The 21093-nt window shown below is 42.1% G+C and overlaps 1 protein-coding gene across 1 annotated transcript; it reads right to left on the bottom strand.

The window, feature by feature from the left end:
* Positions 1-7619: 7619 nt before the first annotated feature.
* Positions 7620-19617, bottom strand: MGARP (mitochondria localized glutamic acid rich protein; the record flags this gene model as incomplete). Its single annotated transcript, XM_082838046.1, has 4 exons — positions 7620-8059; positions 9298-9391; positions 14230-14333; positions 19536-19617. The coding sequence occupies 4 exons, from the start codon at positions 19615-19617 to the stop codon at positions 7620-7622; spliced, it is 720 nt and encodes a 239-aa protein (XP_082694172.1).
* Between the last annotated feature and the right edge of the window lie 1476 nt (positions 19618-21093).

Here is a 21093-nt window from a genome sequence, read left to right as displayed (position 1 = left end):
ATTGAAGAGAGAATGGACAGTTGTGGTTTGTGAAGGACCCTGAATGTCGTACCATAAAATAAGAATTTTGACTGCAAAGCAATAACACATTCAAATGTCCTCAGTCAGATATTGGTGGGCTACTGAAGAGTTTTAAACTGGGAGGTAACATGATCCACTAACTATTTTAGAAGGATAACAGTGAATTGAATGGTAGGGAGACTTGCTAAGAGACTGCTGGTGTGAGGAATTGAACTAAGGTAACAGTTTGGAGACAGTTTGGAGACGGAGAAGACCGGGAGCAGTGAGATGTGATGGTAGTAAATTCAAAATCTCAGTTCCAGAATATTTTGCTACTGTTTGAGTTCTTTAAAAAAAATGTATTATTTTCCTTATTGAAAGTTCTGTACAGGGCTTCCCTGGGGGCACAGTGATTAAGAATCCGCCTGCCAATGCAGGGGACGCGGGTTGGATCCCTGGTCCGGGAAGATCCCACATGTTGTGGAGCAACTAAGCACATGTGCCACAATTACTGAGCCCGCGCGCCACAACTACCGAAGCCCGTGCTCCGCAACAAGAGAAGCCACCGCAATGAGAAGCTCGCGCACCGCAACGAAGAGTAGCCCCCGCTCGCCGCAACTAGAGAAAGCCCGCGCGCAGCAACGAAGACCCAACGCAGCCAGAAAGAAAGGAAGAAAGTTCTGTATAAAAATCACTGCACGAGTATTTCAGTTATCATCTAAAGATGAATTTTAAAAATCAGTTTAGTTGGTCATTCTATTTGGTTTCTGATTGAGACATAATAGATATAACCACAGTCCACGTAGAATCTTCCACTCCAAAGGAAGATTCTTTCCCTAGTTCTGAATGAAATCATTTCTGACATGTGAGGAGGAATTCTCATTCTTAAAGGGGGTAAATAATGCCCACAATCTTCCCATCTTCATGTCACTTGATAAAGGAAAATACTAATTTTTTTTTTCTTTTTTTTGTGGCCACGCTGCAAGCCTTGTGGGATCTTAGTTCCGCAACCAGGGATTGAACCTGCACCCTCGACACTGAAAGCGCGGAGTCCTAACCACTGGACTGCCAGGGAATTCCCCCCAAATGCTAACTTTCTCTTTATTCTCATCCCACACCCCAGAAATCAATATCCATATGAAATAATCTCAGAAAATAAAGGTTAAGTTTTTATATTAGTTTAATCCTTGATTGGGGCAATGAATACTTAAAACTATATATCCATGTGAAAAAGTCAAATAATAATGTTTAACTTTCTAAATTCCTCCAACTAATTCTCTAAAAACTTACTCCAAAAGTTAAATAAAATAAATACTTTTTTTTCTAGAAATTTCTTTAGAGGGTTTTTTAACCGAGGGAAAACATTATATGACGTGCTTTATTATAAAGGACAGTGTTGCTTCTGGTCAACAGATGCTATCTGACAGGACAAATACTTGGCACAGAAATTACTAACACATTCAGAAACTAATCTTCCCTGAATCCAGCTTCAACTCTCAAAAGCTGGCGGTGGAATACACTGTACTTCATAATAAAAAATTCATGTTTTGAAAAACTGGACAGAGTAGTTACCTCAGATCCCTTGTTCAAGACTGCTCCAAACCTTTCTTTCAACAGTTAAAGTAATATGTAAATTTCATGGGCATGTCATTGATTAGAATGTGTTGTGTTTCTCTAAACTTATTCTTCCTTTATATCCCTGTCTTCATCAAAAAGAAGTAACCTGCTTGTCTGATTCTGCTGCCAATTTTTGTCTTTTGCAATGGGGTTCCCATTCTAGGCCTCACACTCTATTTCTCCCATTTTGACTTTTTTCCCCCTAATATTTATTTATTTATTTATGGCTGCGTCGGGTCTTAGTTGCAGCGCACAGGCTCCTCTCTAGTTGTGGTGTGCAGGCTCCAGAGTGCGCGGGCTCAGTAGCTGTGGCACACAGGCTCGCTAGTTGTGGCGCATGGGCTCAGTAGTTGCGGCGCACGGGCTCAGTTGCCCCATGGCATGTGGGATCTTAGCTCCACGACCAGGGATTGAACCCACGTCCCCTACATTGGCAGGCGGATTCTTAACCCCTGGACCACCAGGGAAGTCCCTTGACTTTTTTTAACATATTTTTTATTCTATTAAAATCAGTCAGCGGTCTGATAATTCAAAGCTGCTTATAGAATACTGTTGTTGAGTTTTCATTACACTGGTTGTTAAAGTCAGAAAAGGTTAATAAAATATAGGTTGCTTTTAGACTTGAAAAGGTTGTTTTCAATAAACATTGAATTGTAAAAGGAAAAAAAAATCTTCTGCGTACAGTCACACTTGGCATTTAGTAGCTCTAAAACATAAATTTCAGAAAAGGCAACAGTTGGTCAGGAGGTTAAGGCCAGACAAATACTGGATCTGCTGGGCATAGCTAGTTGTTTTTTCATCCCAGTTAAGGAATGTGAAATGCAACACATGAGAGCTGGGCCGCACCAAATTCAAAGTCTTATTTCCTAACTATCTTAACTAGACCTCTCTGCTTAAACTGCCCCAACTTCGTGGCTTAATACACAGCCATCTTCTTTGCTCACAATGTTGAGGACCAGCAGTTTGGTCTGTGTTCAGCTGTGTGGTTCTTATCTGGTCTTGCCTGGGTCACTCTGACAATTGCAGCCATCAAGTATGCCTGGTCTAGGACGGCCTCACTCACAGATCTGGGGCTGGTGCCAGTGGTAGGTGGGGCCTCTCTCTCCACGTGGTCTCTCATCTTCACGGACTAGCCCAAGCTTTTCCACTTGACGGTCCCAAGGTTCTAAGAGAGGGAGAACTCTCATGAAGTCGATTTCTCAGCATTCTACCAAGCAAAGTACAAGGCAAGCCTAAATTCAAGGAGGGGAAAAGTAGTCCTCATCTCTTGATGGGAAGAGATACAAAGTCACGCTGCACAGTAGTGTGCATACAGGGGAAGAATGTGTGGCTATTTGTTTCCCAATCTGCTACACTAATAATAGCTCAAAATTCAGCAACAATACAGAAAAAGATTGATCCATTTGATTACATTAAAAACTAAAAATCTCTTATACTACAAAAACATTATAAGTAAATTAAGAAGATGAATGACAAACTTGAAAAAATATTTATAACTTACAGACGAAAGTTTACTATCTCGGGACTTCCCTTGTGGCGCAAGTGGTTAAGAATCCGCCTGCCAGTGCAGGGGACGTGGGTTCCAGCCGTGGTGGGGGAAGATCCCACGTGCCGCGGAGCAGCTAAGCCCGTGCATCACAGCTACTGAGCCTGTGCTCTAGAGCCTGCAAGCCACAACTACTAAGAATGCATGCCACAACTACCGAAGCCCATGCGCCTAGAGCCCGTGCTCCGCAACAAGAGAAGCCACCGCTCGCCGCAACTAGAGAAAGCCCGTGTGCAACAACGAAGACCCAACGCAGCCGAAAATAAATTAAAAAAAAAAAGTTTACTATCTCTATTATATAAAGAACTTCTAAAAAAATAAAGAAGGGGAGGATTGACAACACTATAGAAAATATACTAGAGATACGAACAGATAGTTTGCATAAAAAGAAATGTACATGGCCCTTAAACAAATGAAAAACTGTCCAACCTCCCTCTTAATAAAGGAAATGTAAATTAAGAGTACACTGGGCTTCCCTGGTGGCGCAGTGGTTGGGAGTCCGCCTGCCGATGCAGGGGACACGGGTTCGTGCCCCGGTCCGGGAGGATCCCGCGTGCCGCGGAGCGGCTGGGCCCGTGAGCCATGGCCGCTGAGCCTGTGCGTCCGGAGCCTGTGCTCCGCAACGGGAGAGGCCACAACAGTGAGAGGTCTGCATACCGCAAAAAAAAAAAAAAAAAAAAAAAGAGTACACTGAGATATTTTTTTATCTATCACATTTGACAATATACTCTCACAGGAAACAGGTACCCACATATATTGCTGTTTTGGAAATGCAAAATGGCATGACTCTGTCTACTTAAAGGCTTAGATACAGTGACCAACCCAGTAGCAATCAACATCCCTTAATCACCCAGATTATAGTTTAAATCCTTAAATCCTTAAATACTACAGTCACATTAAAAAGCAGCACGACTCCTAAAAGAAATAGCTGATTCCAGGTTTGGGGTAGGATATTTACATCTTATCATACCGGAAAGCAAGGAAGCTATCCAAGACTACTAGGTTTGAGGCAGAAAGACTCAGAAAGCACACCTGAAGACTCTCCCATTTGTCAATGATGGGAAAATTGAGCATTAATAAGGGTAATAACTGCAATTGATTAAAGCATATAATTTATGTTTAAATCGCTGAGTTCATAACGATACTAAAAAATAATGTCTTGGTCACGTATGGAGCATATGCTAGGGAGCCATCTCATCGTTTTGAAACCTGGAAATAAAAAGAGAGACCCGAGTATTTACTCTATCTTTCCTATATGAGCTTTACCTCAATGTAATCAGTTGGTGAAAGAAGTTCCCCTTTATAGAAGTAGTCCCGCTAATAAATCGTGATAAACTTACAATAGCACCATTTTATAACTCCTAGTGAAATAATGGATCGATGACTTCCAACATCACAAAGAGAAAAACAATGAGTCACTGTGGGTCCCCATGGAAGTGTGAAGACCACCTATGAAGTATTCCTGTCCAAACAATAGGCCTAAATCTGATCGAACCTCTAGAGCTAAATGCCAACTTATAGGCAGTACAAGGGAGAGGAACATGTTAAAACAAACCCAAAAAATACATGTGGTGGCAATAAGCAAAACCCAGACTGAAACAAAGCTACAGAGCAAATGACCCAGTTTATTAAAAAAAAATAAATTGCAAGGAGGAACAAAAGGGAGATGAAAGGGAACCTATGGAAAAATAGACTTAAGGACATATTGACCAATGCAATTTGTGGACTTTGATTCTGAGCCAAAAACAAACTGAAGGGAGGAGAAAACCCTTTATGAGGCAGTTAAGGAAATTTGATTCCTGACTAGATAATTAGCAATACTAAAGAATTATTATTGCTATTATTATTATTATTATTTTACGTACAGGCATTAGTAGTAGTAGAAGATTAAGCGAGTGGGACCACAAATACAAGATTTGCCAAGAGTTGATAACTGGTAAATCTGGGTGAGGGCACACGAAGATTCCTGACACTGTTCTCTCTACTTTTGTTTGAAATTTTCCACAATATAACATTAAAAGGAAATATGTATATATATATATATATATATATATATATATATATTTGTTTTTTTAAGTTGAGGAAGTTTGTGTTTTTGAATGACCTTGAGTGGACATTAATCACGTGGCTTAGCTAGAATTATGGTGATTCATCCTGTGATCATGAGGAAAGTCTACCAAGGATAAAGCCAAAACATTCCTGATAGTATTGGGTTGGCCCAAAAGTTCGTTCGGTTAATGACCATGTTGTTCAATAAAGTTCTCGGTGACAATGACAAATGTGTCTTTTACTTACAACCGAACGAACTTTTGGGCCAACCCAATAGAACAGAATAGAAATAACCTGGTCCTTAACAACTGAGCCACAGAATAGACCAACCTGGCGGCTACCTGACCTCTGGAGAGCTGGTTAGATAATAACTCTCTCTGTTGTTTAATCTCTTTTGAGTTGGTTTCTGTTATTTGCAGCAGAGAGCATCCTAACTAAAACAGTGGAGAAGAACGCATTTTTGTGTGTGTGTTGAGGTCGTAGAGTGGTACCGGGTAGTGTCTCTGCTCTATCTTACAGAATGTTTAGTGAAACAGCATCCCTTAATTGCAATGATTAAGTCCTTGCAGTTATTATTTCTTGCTAGCTGTCAAATTCCAGAGGGATTAAACCAGCCAGTTTATCATCTTGCACCTATATCCTACCCTAGTTTACCATGGGTGAAAATCTTAGCAACCGCACTGCTACAGAAGGCCAGGGAATAGCAGTCCTCCACCTACCACCAGGGATGGGGTCCTCATGGCCATCCAGCTGGAGAGTGATACAATTCCAGAACCCTATTCTTAGGGTCTGCTTCCTGGGACCACATCCAGTACCATTATCTTAGGTGGAGTTCCTAGAAACAGAGCTTGAAACAGGAATTTGGAGGCAGGTGATTTATCAAAGGAGTGCTCCCAGGGGAATAGGAAGGAGGCAAGCGGGATAGAACAGGGGGAGAAAGCTAAGCAAGGATGTAATCTCAGCTGGAAACCAGCTTCGACTGGGAAGCTCTGCGTTGTCCCTCAGCGAAGGCTCCACCTTTCGTAACACCACAGTAGTCAGTCATCAACTGTGAGCTGCCTGGGGTGAGGTTGGGGGCGGGGTGTGTGTGTGACACTCACAGCAGCTAGGATTAAATGTACTGGCCCAGTTAAAGGGATCTAGTCAGAGCATCTGTAACATCCACTACCACTTCCCAACTTACCTGAGTAGCCGAAATCTTACTAGACCCTGCGTGTTCTAGCCCACCCTTGCATAACGATTCTTTCTCTCTGAAATCGTCTCCACCGCTCTCCCTCTTTTTCATTCCACTTTAGCCACACACTGGCCACCTTGCAATTCCTCAAATTCTCTAGCATATTCGTGCTTCAGATCCTTTACCCTTCTCAGTCCCCTCATCTGGGATGATTTTCCGCTGCTCTCCCAGCAGCCCCGCCCTGCCATGTCCTCATGACTAGGTCCCTTATACATCCTTCACATTTATACTCACAAGACAGCTTCTTAGTGAGGTCTTCTCTGGCTGCCCTAACCAACACTTATAATCCCTTTACTTTCATTATTTTTCTTTTCAAATACTTATCAGTATCTAACATACTATATAGTTGTCTTATTTATCTTGTTTATTATTTATATTTGTTTAGAGTATTTATATATACCCTAGAACACGAGCTGGGAAGGGTAAGAATTTTTATCTTTTTTTTTTAAATCTCAACACTTAAAACAGTGCCTGGTAAATTACAGGTGCTCAGTTAACATTTGTTGACTATGGGAATGAATGAATGAATGAATGAATGACCACTGGCAAAAAGTGCCAGGATAAATGCTGCTTGAAGAGAATTAAACTGAAATGGAAAATACTGGCACAGCCTGCCGTGTAATATAGATGGGAGAACGGATACATATATTGCCCTATGCAGAGTTCTCCCTAGATTATGTTTTCTTTGATAACATTGCAATGTTCATGTGATGTTATATGTGTATATATTAGTATATACTATTTATGCATATAAATATTAGTGAATAATAATAGAAGCACTAAAGATTTTCCAAATTTATTTAAATGAGTTCAAATCAAAACTCAAGAATCTAGATTTACATACATTAAAGAAAGGTAAAATTATAGCAAAATTAAAGTGAATGCAGGTTGTATAGATAGCTCAATTCCTATGATATAAAATTTAAATCCACAGGTGAAACTCTTTAAGCTCTTTACATGTCATATTCTGATCCCAGAGAGTAGAAAACTATTCAGCATGCAAAATCTCCATTCTCTCGATCCTGAAATCTATCAGTAGATACCCCAAATCCTCAAGGCACACTAACATTTTCTAGAAAAGAAGCCTTTTTAAAATCTAAGGTTACTGAAACTACAAAAACACCTATCAGACCCTCTGTGGCATTTTTTGCCCACGTGTCAATCTGCATGAGATTAGCCTTGGGCTGAGGCGGCCTCAGAACAAACACTGGCTTCTTCCTGTAAATCAGCCCCAGCAGAGGATTCTGACTCAACTGGAGAATTTTCTTCCAGTTCAGCATATTCACCACAGCTTTCGTTCTCGGTTGTACCTTTATCACTATCGATGGCAACAGCTTCCTCCCGAACTGCGCTGGTAACCTCTGACGTGGTTTCAGGGCTGACCTCTGCGGTTTCTCCCGTCCCCGCATCTGTCACCTCTGACCCAGTTTCAGCACCAGCGGCAGCGGTCTCCTCGGCAGCAGCCTCCGCATCGTCTGGACAGGGGGAAGCCTCTTTGATGACGGCATCTGTAGCACTGGGAAGCTCTGCAGCGTCCACCACCGGAGCTTCCACTGAAGGTACTTCGGGTTCTGAACTGGCTTCCTCGGCACCCACAAGGTTCTCTTTTTCACCTTTAAAATTTAGTCCATGAAGCAAAGTATTAATTTAAAGAGCATGGGGAGACGGTGAGACACTGTGCAGTCATTTTAAAAAATGAGACAGATCAATAAGTACTAATATGACATGGTCTTCAAGGCAGTCTGTTCAGTGAAAAAAAAGCAAGGAAACGAGCAATGTATACAGTATGGGACTCTTTGTGTTAGGACAAAAGGAGGGTAATATAGACCTAGAGTTATATTTGTAGAGACCCTCTCCTGGAGGATACAAAGAAACTGGTGTTACTGGTTGCCTCTGGGGAGGTAAAATGAAGGGTCTGCTCTTCTGAAAACCCTTTTGAATCTGTTGAACTTAAGAAAATAATAATTTCATGTGATTATTTATTTTAAATACAAACCACGAAAATAAACAGGCAATGTGTCATGTGAAATAGCATGGAAAAGTAGCTAACTTACTAGCTGATGACTCGGAAAAGCCACTAGTCCTCCCTCAACCTCAGTTTTGTCATCTGTAAAATGGGGATATTAATAATATCTACCTCACGGAACTATTGGGAGGATTGACTACAATAATATGTATGAAGAGGGGTTTAAAACCAAGGAAGTGCTATGGAAAGGTTAAAACTGGTCCATGAGCAGCTGTTTTCTTTGTCCCTAAATAGTGATCATGGTATTTGATAATAATGGTCTTATAGTTGAGATGGAAAAAAGTATGGTTTAAAGCAAGCAGTTTAGGCAACAAATATACATTAGGGTGAAAATGTCAAACTTCTGTTCTTACAAGTTGCCATTTTATCAGTCAGATCAACTGAGGGACTCAGTAGACATGACTGAATCTGCTAATGTCACTGCACACAGGTGGTCTTAGCCAAAACTGAAACAAAATTTCATGACTTAAAAAAAATTAACAAGAGAAATGAAAGGTCAGGCTGCTGAGAGAGACAGAGACTAAAATTATGCCTGCATGAATGGAAACCTGAGTAGGGGAAAAGTAATATTACCACACAAAGAAGTCAAAGCTGCTGGTCAGCAGATTAAATGTACAATGTTTTCATTTACCAAATGCTCTCGTCCAAAACCTCTAACAATATTCTTTAGGCTTTGGTTGGACTTTCCCTTCCTGAATGAACTTCTACCCAGAGTCATTTTGGATTAAGTTAGTAAAGAAGCCAAAAACAAATACTGTCCATTGCTAGACTAAGATAATGAAAATCAGTGCCTCAAGGAAAAAGAAAAGAGTAAATTCACTTTACCTGGAAGTGGATGTAACTCTGCGTTGGTTTTTTCTTTCAAATTCGTTATATGATCGCTGTGTTTGGCTTTCTCTGATGTGATTCTCTTGTAAGTCTGAAAGTAAGTGTGTGCTTAAGTTTATTTCTTGAGCTCCAAGATTCATCATGCCAAGTTTAAAGCTATCTACAGTTCAAACAGGAGAAACCAATACACACCATCTACTCTTTTATTTCCCCTCTGGAAATCTTTGTCAATAAGAAGAATGCTTTAAAAAAGGAAAGAAACAAATGTTCTAACAGAGGTCAAAGATAACTGAAAACACACAAGGTGGATAGATAAAGACCAAGAAGAAAAAAAAATTATGCTAGAATCAAAATATTCTGACAGGCATTTGCAAATACCCTGTGGCATTTATCTCAGAGTAATGGAAATATATATGCACACAAAAACCTGTACACAAATGTTCATGGTAGCTTTATTTGTAATCCCAAAACTGGAACCAGTCCAGACGTCCTACAACCGGTGAATCGTTACACAGACTGTGGTACGTCCAGGACATAGGACACTACTCAGCCATAAAAGGGATGAACTATAGATACAGGAAACAATTTGGATGAATCTCCAGGTAAATTATGCTGAGTGAAAAAAGCCAATCTCAAAAGGTTGCACACCTTAGGATTCCATTTATGTAACATTACTATTATTATTATTAATTTTTTTTGGTAATGTTCTTGAAATGACAAGAAATACAGAAATAGAGAACAGATGGGTAGTTGTCAGGAGGAAGGGAGCGGGAGAGCAGGCGGGAAGTGAGTACAATTACAAAAGAACAATACATGGGACCCTTGTGGTGATGGGACAGCCTTGTCTCTTGACTGTGGTGGTGAATACACGAATCTACACATGTGATAAAATTGCTTAGGACTAAATACATGCACTTGAGCGTACACACACACACACACGCACAAGTGCATGTAAAGCTGGTGGAATCTGAATAAGGTCTATGGATCGTATCCATGTCAGTTTCCTGGCTGTGATATTGTTTTATAGTTAGCAAAGATGTTGTCACTGGGGGAAATGAGCTCTCTCTGTATTAGTTCTTATAACTGCAGGTGAAACTCAATTCTCCCGCAATGAAAAGTTTTCCAAAAGTCTTCCAAAATGACCCATTTGTAGACCCCAATGAAGATTCCTTAAGTCAGCTAGGTTTAGTCATTAAAAGCAGTAATATGACTGACCCACAGGTTACTTGAGAAACAAAATTGGTAATAAAGCTATCTTAATCTTAGATACAATGTGCAGGCCTCCTTTCATTTCAAAATCAAGTAGTAATCTCTGGCGTATTCATATTAGACAACGATATTTTAAAAATGAAAATCTCGGTCTTCCCTGGTGGCGCAGTGGTTGAGAGTCCGCCTGCCGATACGGGTTCGTGCTCCGGTCCGGGAGGATCCCACATGCCGCGGAGCGGCTGGGCCCATGAGCCATGGCCGCTGAGCCTGCGCGTCCGGAGCCTGTGCTCCGCAATGGGAGAGGCCACAGCAGTGAGAGGCCCGCGTACCGCAAAAACAAAAAAGAAAATCTCACTAGATAATATTGTTCATATTATCTCAGCTTAAAAAAATGTTGGTAGATATTTCTCTCTTAGTGGCAAGTAGGACGACAGATTTTAAAAATTTGCATATTTATATGTAGTATTTTCTAAATTTTTAATCATTATAAACCATTGACCTCATTAAAAGTTATCCTATGCAAATTACAAACCATTTTATAGTATGTTAAAATTAGACTGTGAAAATGGAAAACTCCATAAGCTCAGGGGGTGGAAATGTTGCAAAAGTGGCCCTTGAACAAACCCTCAGGGTTTGGTTCTGACTTGAATCATCTGGCTTTGAAACACACAGAGCAAACAGGATCAGCAGGAATGACAGTCAACATTTTTGTATAAAAGCAGGGAATATTTTCCTAGTGGGGTGGGAGCTCCTGACTTGTACACCGAGTCAGCACCCTCAGTTCTCAGTACAGTAAAGCTGAACCTGTGCCCAAGTTCATGTCCCTGAAATGGCCATCCCAGCAGCAACATCCCTAGGACATTAGTCTTACTGTTCAAGGGGCTAAAACACAATTTAGCTGCTAAAGCAGAATCAAAGAGATATAAGAATAATTCACACTCATGTGTAACCCAGAGGATCTAGCTTTTTCAAATCGAACATTATCAAGCACAGAGTAGAAGAAAGGTCTATTAGAAGAGAGAGTCTCAAAATTAGACTTTGAAGTTATTTCCAAATGATATTTTGTATTTATTAAACGTAAGCATCTAAAATCTACCACAGCTTTTAGAAACCAGTCTGGCATTTTGCTCTCCCAAGATACCCAGACCCTCAAAAAATGGAAGTGACCTGGGCCTTTCTCAGATTTTCAGAGGCTCTGGTAGTAGATTTTACTTGGAAATGAAAAAGTGTTCTTTCCTAGGGAGCATCAGATAAACCTAATATAGAATTTATTTTAGTGCAGGACAAGGAAGGGAAGGGGAGGGCTAGAATATGGGTTTTTGAGTGCCTCAGGTTCTGTATTTCCTCCAGAAAGTAGCCTAAGATTCTTGGGAATGAAGGCTTCCAACATTCCAGATAAAAACTACATAATCTGGGCTTCCCTGGTGGCGCAGTGGTTGAGAGTTCGCCTGCCGATGCAGGGGACACGGGTTCGTGCCCCGGTCCGGGAAGATCCCACGTGCCACGGAGCGGCTGGGCCCGTGAGCCATGGCCACTGAGCCTGCGCGTCTGGAGCCCGTGCTCCGCAACGGGAGAGGCCACAACAGTGAGAGGCCCGTGTACCGCAAAACAACAACAACAACAACAACAAAAAACTACATAATCTTAGAGGTGGAAAGGGACTTAGAGATCATCACCTTGTCCAATTTCCACTCCCACTGTGAGAGAACAAGGCCAGAAAGAGCTCTCAGGCGTAGCCAGTTTCTAACCAGCCGGTTAAGATTGCTTTTGCAAAGGAGGATTTAGCGGACTGCAGAGGTTCACGTCTGGCACTGGTAAACATGATTAGGGGTGTAGCGATGTCCAGATGAAATTCAGTCTTCCAGCTTCCCACATAATCACATGGCCTAGTTTAATCTGTTTTCCAGTGGCCTATATCCAACTATAGCAGCCCTAGGCAGTGAATTCAATATTAAGCAGTAGAAAGATGGTAAAGCAAAGGAATCTGGGTATGAGTGAAAGCGGGTAGATTAGTGGAAGACAATAATATAAGTGACATGTTTGAACTTTCCTGGCTTCTTGAGGCTTTCACGTTTCTGAAGAGTAGGATATGTATTTTGCTTTCATTACCTACAGAGTCCTTTAAACTGCTCCTAGTTAGGACTAAAAATCTCTTTATGCATATTTCTGTAAGGTCAAACCAAAATGTAGTGATTGTGTAGTCTTATGATTCCTGAAGAATATATACTTATTCTCATTTTATTCATAATAAAGATTAGGTTTCAGTTTAGAAAGTTTATGGCAAAAGGAGGAATGATTCAAATCAATAGGATTATTTATTTATTTATTTTTGGCCACACAGTGCAGCTTACGGGATCTTAGTTCCCCAACCAGGGATTGCACTGGGCCCACAGCAGGGAAAGCACTGAGTCCCAACCCCTGGACCTCCAGGGAATTCCTAGAATTATCTTATTAACTCACAAATGTCTCTTTTTTTTTTTTAGCTCCAAAATCATACTATTAAAAGCTTTGTTTTACAGTGATTACTTGTGGGGAGTGGATAAGGAAGACCAGGGAGGAAAACATTCTTTTGATTTTATATATGTCTATTTTGAATTTTAAAAAAATATATAGATAAATACTACTTTTAAAAAATAAAAGTAAAGGGCTTCCCTGGTGGCACAGTGGTTGGGAGTCCGCCTGCCGATACAGGGGACACGGGTTCGTGCCCTGGTCTGGGAAGATCCCACGTGCCGCGGAGGGGCTGGGCCCGTGAGCCATGGCCGCTGAGCCTGCGCGTCTGGAGCCTGTGCTCCGCAACGGGAGAGGCCACAACAGTGAGAGGCCCGCGTACCGGAAAAAAAATAAAATAAAAATAATAAGTGAAAGTAAAGATGTAAAGCTAATAAAAAACTATGGAGACAGTTAAAAGACTAGGGGGAGAGAGGGAAGAATGAATGGTTGGAGCACAGGGGATTTTTAGGGCAATGAAACTATTCTGTGTGCTACTGTAATGGTGGATACATGTCAGTATATATTTGTTAAAACCCATATAATGTACAACACGGAGTGAACCCTCATGTAAACTACAGCCTTTAGTCAATAATAATGTATCAGTGTTGACCCATCAGTTGTAACAAATGTATCTCACTAAAGCAAGGTTGTTGATTTGGGAAAGGGGGGCAGAGGGGTAAGAGGAAGTATATGGGAATTCTCTGTACTTTCTGCTTATTTTTCTGTAAACCTAAAACTGCTCCAAAAAATAAAGTCTATTAATTTATTTTTGGCCATGTTGTGCAGCATGGGGAATCTCTGTTCCCTGACCAGGGATGGAACTCGCACCCCCTGCAGTAGAAGCGTGGAGTCTTAACTACTGGACCACCAGGGAAGTCCCATAAAGTCTGTTAATTTTTAAAACATTTCTCTCTCAAAACAGTTCTTGTTAAATGTTAATAATAGTACCTACCTTAAAGAATTGTTGTAATAATTAAATGAGCCATGAGTCTGTCACGTGGTAAACACTCGAATGTCAGCCATTAGTACTGTTAGTATTTATAATATCATTGCTTTTAATGAAAGTCATCCATAGTTAGTGGTAGTCAGTATTTTATACTTAAAAAGTTTTTTCATAATCTTATATATTTAATTAATCCCATGTCTTGATCTTGACATTGCTTTGAGTTTTATCACAGGTTGTAAAATATATGAATTCCTGAGCACCAAGGTTATTAAAACACTTACATAATATCCACCAGCACTGACTGTGACACCTACAACCAGATAATAGATCATATTTGATCCAGATGATCCAGGGAATTTGTTAGATGACATCCAGCGAAGAGATGCTAGGAAAACAAGTTTAAACACAGTTAGCTCCACTACGGGCAAAACTATTTTAAATGATTACATCCAAAAAAATTTTTTACCCCTCAGTGAACCTAGAATCTATTAACATCAACTGATGTTAGCTTAAAGGAATACAGTATTACAAGGTAGGGTAATAATTCCACTTGACATTTTCTTAATCTAATTTGATAATTACTTATGAAACCTGTCATCCTGATGCTTCGCATCATGCTTTACTTCGAAGGAATGCAGACGTGGGTGAGGAGAAATGACAAAGCGTTAAACAATTTTAACAGTCAAACGAGATGCATGTGAGCAAAAGAAATCCATTTATTGTATATTCTACACCACAGGATTCAATGGAAAAGATATTTTTACAAAAAGTTAATTAAATACATTTGTGCTTAAAGTTTATATGTTAAATAAAACATTTATGTTGAAATCCAACACATTTCTATAAATCTATATTACAAATGTAGACATAGAAAGAAACTCTAATTCTTCTAATATAAAACCTTTAAAGATGGGCAGATAGAAGCTTTTAAAAAATTTTTTTAATTTATATTTTAACATCTTTATTGGAGTATAATTGCTTTACAATCGTGGGTTAGTTTTTGCTTTATAACAAAATGATTCAGCTATACATATACATATATCCCCATATCTCCTCCCTCTGTGTCTCCCTCCCACCCTCCCTTTCCCAGCCCTCTAGGTGGTCACAAAGCACTGAGCTGATCTCCCTGTGCTATGCAGCTGCTTCCCACTAGCTATCTATTTTACATTTGGTAGTGTATATATGTCCGTGCCACTCTCTCACTTCGTCCCAGCTTCCCCTTCCCCTTCCCCGTGTCCTCAAGTCCATTCTCTACATCTGCATCTTTATTCCTGTCCTGCCCCTAGGTTCTTCAGAACCCTTTTTTTTTTTTTTTTTAGATTCCATATATATGTGTTAGCATACGGTATTTGTTTTTCTCTTTCTGACTTACTTCACTCAGTATGACAGTCTCCAGGTCCATCCACCTCACTACAAATAACTCAATTTTGTTTCTTTTTATGGCTGAGTAATATTCCATTGTATATGTGTCACATCTTCTTTATTCATTCATCTGTCGATGGACACTTAGGTTGCTTCCATGTCCTGGCTATTGTAAATAGAGCTGCAATGAACATCGTGCATGACTCTTTTTGAATTATGGTTTTCTCAGGGTATATGCCCAGTAGTGGGATTGCTGGGTCGTATGGTAGTTCTATTTTTAGTGTTTTAAGGAACCTCCATACTGTTCTCCATGGCTATCAATTTACATTCCCACCAGATATAAGCTCTTTTAAGACAAATGTTGCCATAAGGTCATATCTAAAATAGAAGGGCAATTTTGTACAAACTAGTAGAAATAGATTAAGGTACTGTATTATTCTATTTAAATATATTAACTCTATAGTGCTAGAATTTGTATATATCATATGCTATGGAATTGAAATTTTTATGATAGACTCAAAGCTAGAAGAAGCTTAAAGTTCATATAGCTCAAATTCTCTATTTTAAAGATAAAGAGGGACTTCCCTGGTGGCTCAGTGGTTAAGAGTCCACCTGCCAATGCAGGGGACACAGGTTTGATCTCTGCTCTGGGAAGATCCCACATGCCTAGGAGCAACTAAGCCCGTGCACAGCAACTACTGAGCCTGCGCTCTAGAGCCCGTGAGCCACAACTACTGAACCTGCATGCCACAGCTACTGAAGCCCGCACACCTAGAGCCTGTGTCCGCAACAAGAGAAGCCACTCCAACGAGAAGCCCGTGCACCGCAACGTAGAGTAGCCCCTGCTCGCCGCAGCTAGAGAAAGCCCGCGCGCAGCAATGAAGACCCAACACAACCAAACATAAATAATAAATAAATAAATAAATTTATATTAAAAAAAAGATTATAACTGTAGGGACTTCCCTCGCGGTCCAGTGGTTAAGACTCCGCGCTTCCAATGCAGGGGGTGCAGGTTTGGTCCCTGGCTGGGGAACTAGGATCCCACATGCCAGAGGTGCAGCCAAAAAATAAAAATAAATAAATAAAACAAAATAATCTTTTTAAGAAAGAGTATAACTGTAAACACAACACACAAGGTCCCTAGCCTCAAAAAAGAGGGAAAAGATGTACAGGCGAATAATTGTAGACAAATAACTGCAATGCAGTGTGACAAATGCTGTAACAGATGAAAGCAGAAGCAACAATAGCATGAAAACGCAGTGAAAGGACTCAGCTAGCTGGGTCAAGGTAACTGCCACGATTGAAAAGACGTGACCTGAGCTTTGAAGGAAAGTAGGAGTTTGTCAGATAAACAAGGGGAGGGAAAATTGCATTGGAGGCAGAAGGCAGAGCGTGTGCAAAAGCATGAGACAGTGTGACTAGGAAAACTCAATGTATTTTGATGTGGCCTGACACAGAGAATAAGGGTGTAGGGACCTGGAAGAAGTTATGATTTGCAGAAAGCAAATCTCAAGACATTTGCGCAAACTACGAATCTCCGTAGTAGCAAAATTGGGAAGATCTTGTATATATGTTCTTAGTTTGGATATAAATGATCATCTCTTAGAAAAAAACAATTTTTCCCTACAAATGTGCCCTGAGAGGCTATGGTAAGAGGTTATGTCTTTGACTTCTAGTGGAGCTTTTGTTGGTTTAAAACTACAGCTGTGATTAAATAGGGAATATATAGCTTTCATAGTTGGCAACCAGTAATAAATGTCAAAAAGTCTTTTTAGGGCTTCCCTGGTGGCGCAGTGGTTGAGAGTCCGCCTGCTGATGCACGGGACACGGGTTCGTACCCCGGTCTGGGAAGATCCCACATGTCGCGGAGCAGCTGGGCCCGTGAGCCATGGCCGCTGAGCCTGCGCGTCCGGAGCCTGTGCTCCGCAACGGGAGAGGCCACAACAGTAAGAGGCCCGCGTACCACAAAAAAAAAAAACAAAAAAAAAGTTTTTTTAAATAGGAAGAAATAGAGAAAATTACAGAGGTTTAAGTAAAGACAAATACAATTACGGCAGAGTTATTTAAAAGAGCAATGAAATGCGAAATAAATATTTGGTAAAGATTAGACAAATTTTAGCATATTCATAAATGTGAAACAGATATTTTAATTTTTGCAGAAGACTGTCTATACGAGAAAATATTTACAATATATTAAGTGAAAAGTTATAGCAAAATAATCTTTACAGGACTATCCCAGATTACGTACATTGTGGAAGCAATGTACATAAGGGGAAAAAATTGCAGGAGGGCGGAAGAAAGGTCTGGAACACCACGTACACTAAAATGTAGATAAATAGTGGTATTCACTAAGTGGTAGAATTACAGGCGACTTCTAGTTTGTCTTTCTGAGTTTTTTCGGTGATCTACTGTAAACCTAATTTATTCATTCATTAAAATTTTACATTTTTAAAAGCAAAAACCAGAGAACAAAATTAGATGAGGCACGGTTAAAATTTTATCCTTCAACAAACTGAAACAATTTCATTTTTCATCCAAATTGGAAGTACCAATACAAGGTTAATGTCCACGACCAAAGCCAAATTTCCAGTCAATTACAGTTCAGAAAATACATAAATGAATCAACACTACAAAAAAGTAATTAGATGAAAATGAGGAAAAGACCAGTACTGCTACAACCAGTATTGCTAACTACCTGTTCAGAATTTTCAGACTTCTTTTCTTTTACCCCAAGTTGGGGAGGAAATTATTTGAAATATGTGCAGCTACCAAAAAAGGATGTGTATGCGTGTCCGTGAGGACGGTGAGGGTTGCGTTCAGAGAGCTCGAAAGGCCACCGTCAGGGCCTTTTCCATCTCCCCACCCCCAATCACAACAGCCCCGTTATCTTCTGAACTTTCAAAGGAATGGCTTCCCCCTATTTCACCAGCGAAAAGTCTGCTCTGTCTTACTCGGCATAGAGATCAAGGAAAACGAAGACCCTTTATTTCTGTTACTGAAGGCAACTTCTTCTCAGTAGCATTTTAAGAGAAAAATAAAGCTAGTTACACATACCCTCCTTCCCTCCCACCATCACCATCACCACCGCAGGCCTAATCAAAGTGGAAACAAATTGGCCATGGAATTTTCCGCAGGAGTCGTTCTCTTTCTCCCCGACTCCAATGCAAGCCTTAGCAAGTGGGGCAAAGTGAAGGGAGAACTAAGAACTTTCCACGAGGTTGTCTAAGAGCCAGCGCCCCAGTCAGGGACGGAAAAGAGAAGATGCACGACGACTAGGAAAGAGCCGGCTGGGGCAGAACTGCTCGCTTGCGCAAACCTGGGCGCAGGGCCGCCGGCGGCTGGCAGGGAAAATGCTCTCCTGCTCACACTTCAGCACCTACGATGGCCCAGGCCCTAGGCTAGGCGCGTTCGTGCGTATCAATTTTTATTTAATAAGCTTCCAGCTCGCACTGCCACTTCCCCTTCAGGAAATTCGCTCCCTTTCCCCGTGCTTTAGAAAATCTACAGGTGATGGCTACAGGGGGGGACGCAACAGCTGGAGGGCTCCAGATCTCTCTGCAGCCCCTAAGGAAAGCGTTTCCAAGTCCCTTCCTCACCGGGGATGCCACGGCCCAGGCTCGTGGCTGCCGAGTCCTGGACAGGTTTTGAGTCTATTTACTCAAGAGCATTTACCCAACTTCTACGCGGCCGGCACTGCCTTCCGCGCACCCTGCCGAGCCCGCAGACCAGGGTCCATCTTCCCACCCATTCCTCTGCTTCCTCGTGAAGTTGGAGAGCGCTTTGGGCCCTGTATTAAGACAAGGGGTAAGCTTTGCCGACTTTCGCCAGGCACTTTTCTAAGCGCTGTTAACCACATATTAACTCATTAAAACTCATTAGTGTCCCCATTTTGCAGATGAGGAAACTGAAGTGAAATCACTTGCCCAAGATCAAGATTCGAACCCAGGAAATCCAGTCCGGATCCAGAAGCCGCGCTGGAAAGGCACCCTACTTCCAAAGTCTCCAAGAATTTCGAGGTGATTTCCCGGCCACCCTCCCCCTTCTTCCCCGCCCCCCCACCATCCCCATCCCTATCCCCAATCTCAGGCTTCTGCTGCCGGGGTTGGCTTTGGCCCACGAAGGGCAGGCGGGAACCGGCGCGCCCGCGCGATCTGTGCGCGAGGCACCTGTCCTCCTCAGGCTTGGACGCCGGGAGAGGCCCCCCGGGCCAGCGCCTGCGACTCACCGTCCTTCCGGAGCGGCGCGGGGCCTGGGGGCGCCCGCAGAGGCAGCGCCAGGGTCTTGGAGACCGCCCTGCGGAGGTACATCGCGCCCGGCTCCCTGCACGCCGCTGCCGCTGTAGCCCCGCGGTGCTGCGGGGCGCGGGGAGCCCTGGCGAGCCCCGCCCCGGGGCGGGGCGCTGACCCCTGCCCGCCCCGCCCCCGCGGCCCCGTGGGGTTTGTGCGCAGGGGTTGGTCGTGCGCACCGTCCTCCCTCAACCCAATCTGCAGGCTCTGTCGCCTTCGCCTGGGCCCGAGAAGCCGATGGTGGCATCTCGGAAAAGGGATGGAGAACCGAAAAGTCGCCGTCATCTGCCTGCCCTGTACTGTTCCAGTCAGTGGGACTCCTCAGAGCAGGATGAAATGTCTCGGGACTCGCATCCGGAATAAGACACAGACAGGATTCATCATTCCGTGTGCAAGCTGAACCCCCTTTCTCTCACGCACTCCGCTAGCTTTCCTAGGAGTGGAAAGGGCAGCTGGAAGCTCCCTGGAGATGGAGGAGGGGGGTAGCCTCAGCCTCCCATTAGTGCTCTGGGTGATGTTCAGAATCCTAAGAAAATTCCCGCTCAATGGCTGAATTTCTAGGCAATTCACGATTACAATGACTTTTAAATATAAACTCCAAAAATGCTGCATATTCCTCTATGGGATGTGAAGCTAGTATCTCCAAATCAACTAAAAACACTGAATTATTAGTTTCTCCCTCCAGATTTCAATCACTTGCCTCATTGTGGCGACAAGAATCTGTCATGGTTTGAATATGGAAACCAATCATGTATGCTTATAACATTTTCTACGTGATTAATCTTTGGAAGGCACCATTTCCTACTACTATAACCCCTTAAGTATGTTTGGCACTCGACAGTTTATAAAGCACTTTCACATAATTTTCTCCTTTAATTTTTAGTTCATCGCTCTGAGGAAGGTGGCAATTACTCGGTTTAGCAAACGACCAGGTGGTGGGGAGGAATTTTCAAGGACCGATGGTTATGATTTTTTTTTTTTTTTTGAAAGGACATGAACATAGTCCTTCTAGTTCCAAGTTCTCTTGGCATGTTACAGGCAAACAACTTGCTCATTTGCTAGGTGAATAACTAAACACTCCTCAGAGGTTCTCGTTCTGAACCCAATTCTAATAATATTTAATATAGTCTCATTCAAGGAGTACAAGCCAATGATCAGAACTAGTTTTTTTTTTTTTTTTTTTCCGGTATGCGGGCCTCTCACTGTTGTGGCCTCTCCCGTTGCGGAGCACAGGCTCCAGACGCGCAGGCTCAGCGGCCATGGCTCACGGGCCCAGCCGCTCCGCGGCATGTGGGATCTTCCCGGACCGGGGCACGAACCCGTGTCCCCCGCATCGGCAGGCGGACTCTCAACCACTGCGCCACCAGGGAAGCCCCAGAACTAGTTTTTTGATGCTCAGTCACTAGCTATTCCTAGTGATTAAACCTTAAGAGCAAATAGGTAATCTGTGTTAATGAGAGGTCAGATTTAGACTTCCAAGCCCCAAAGAAGGGGCTA

The sequence above is a fragment of the Leucopleurus acutus genome, assembly GCF_964270905.1.
Source record: "Leucopleurus acutus genome assembly, chromosome: 4".
NCBI classification, from domain to species: Eukaryota; Metazoa; Chordata; class Mammalia; order Artiodactyla; family Delphinidae; genus Leucopleurus; species Leucopleurus acutus.
The sequence above is the reverse complement of the archived record's forward strand: the minus strand, read 5'-3'. Positions and strand labels throughout refer to the sequence as shown.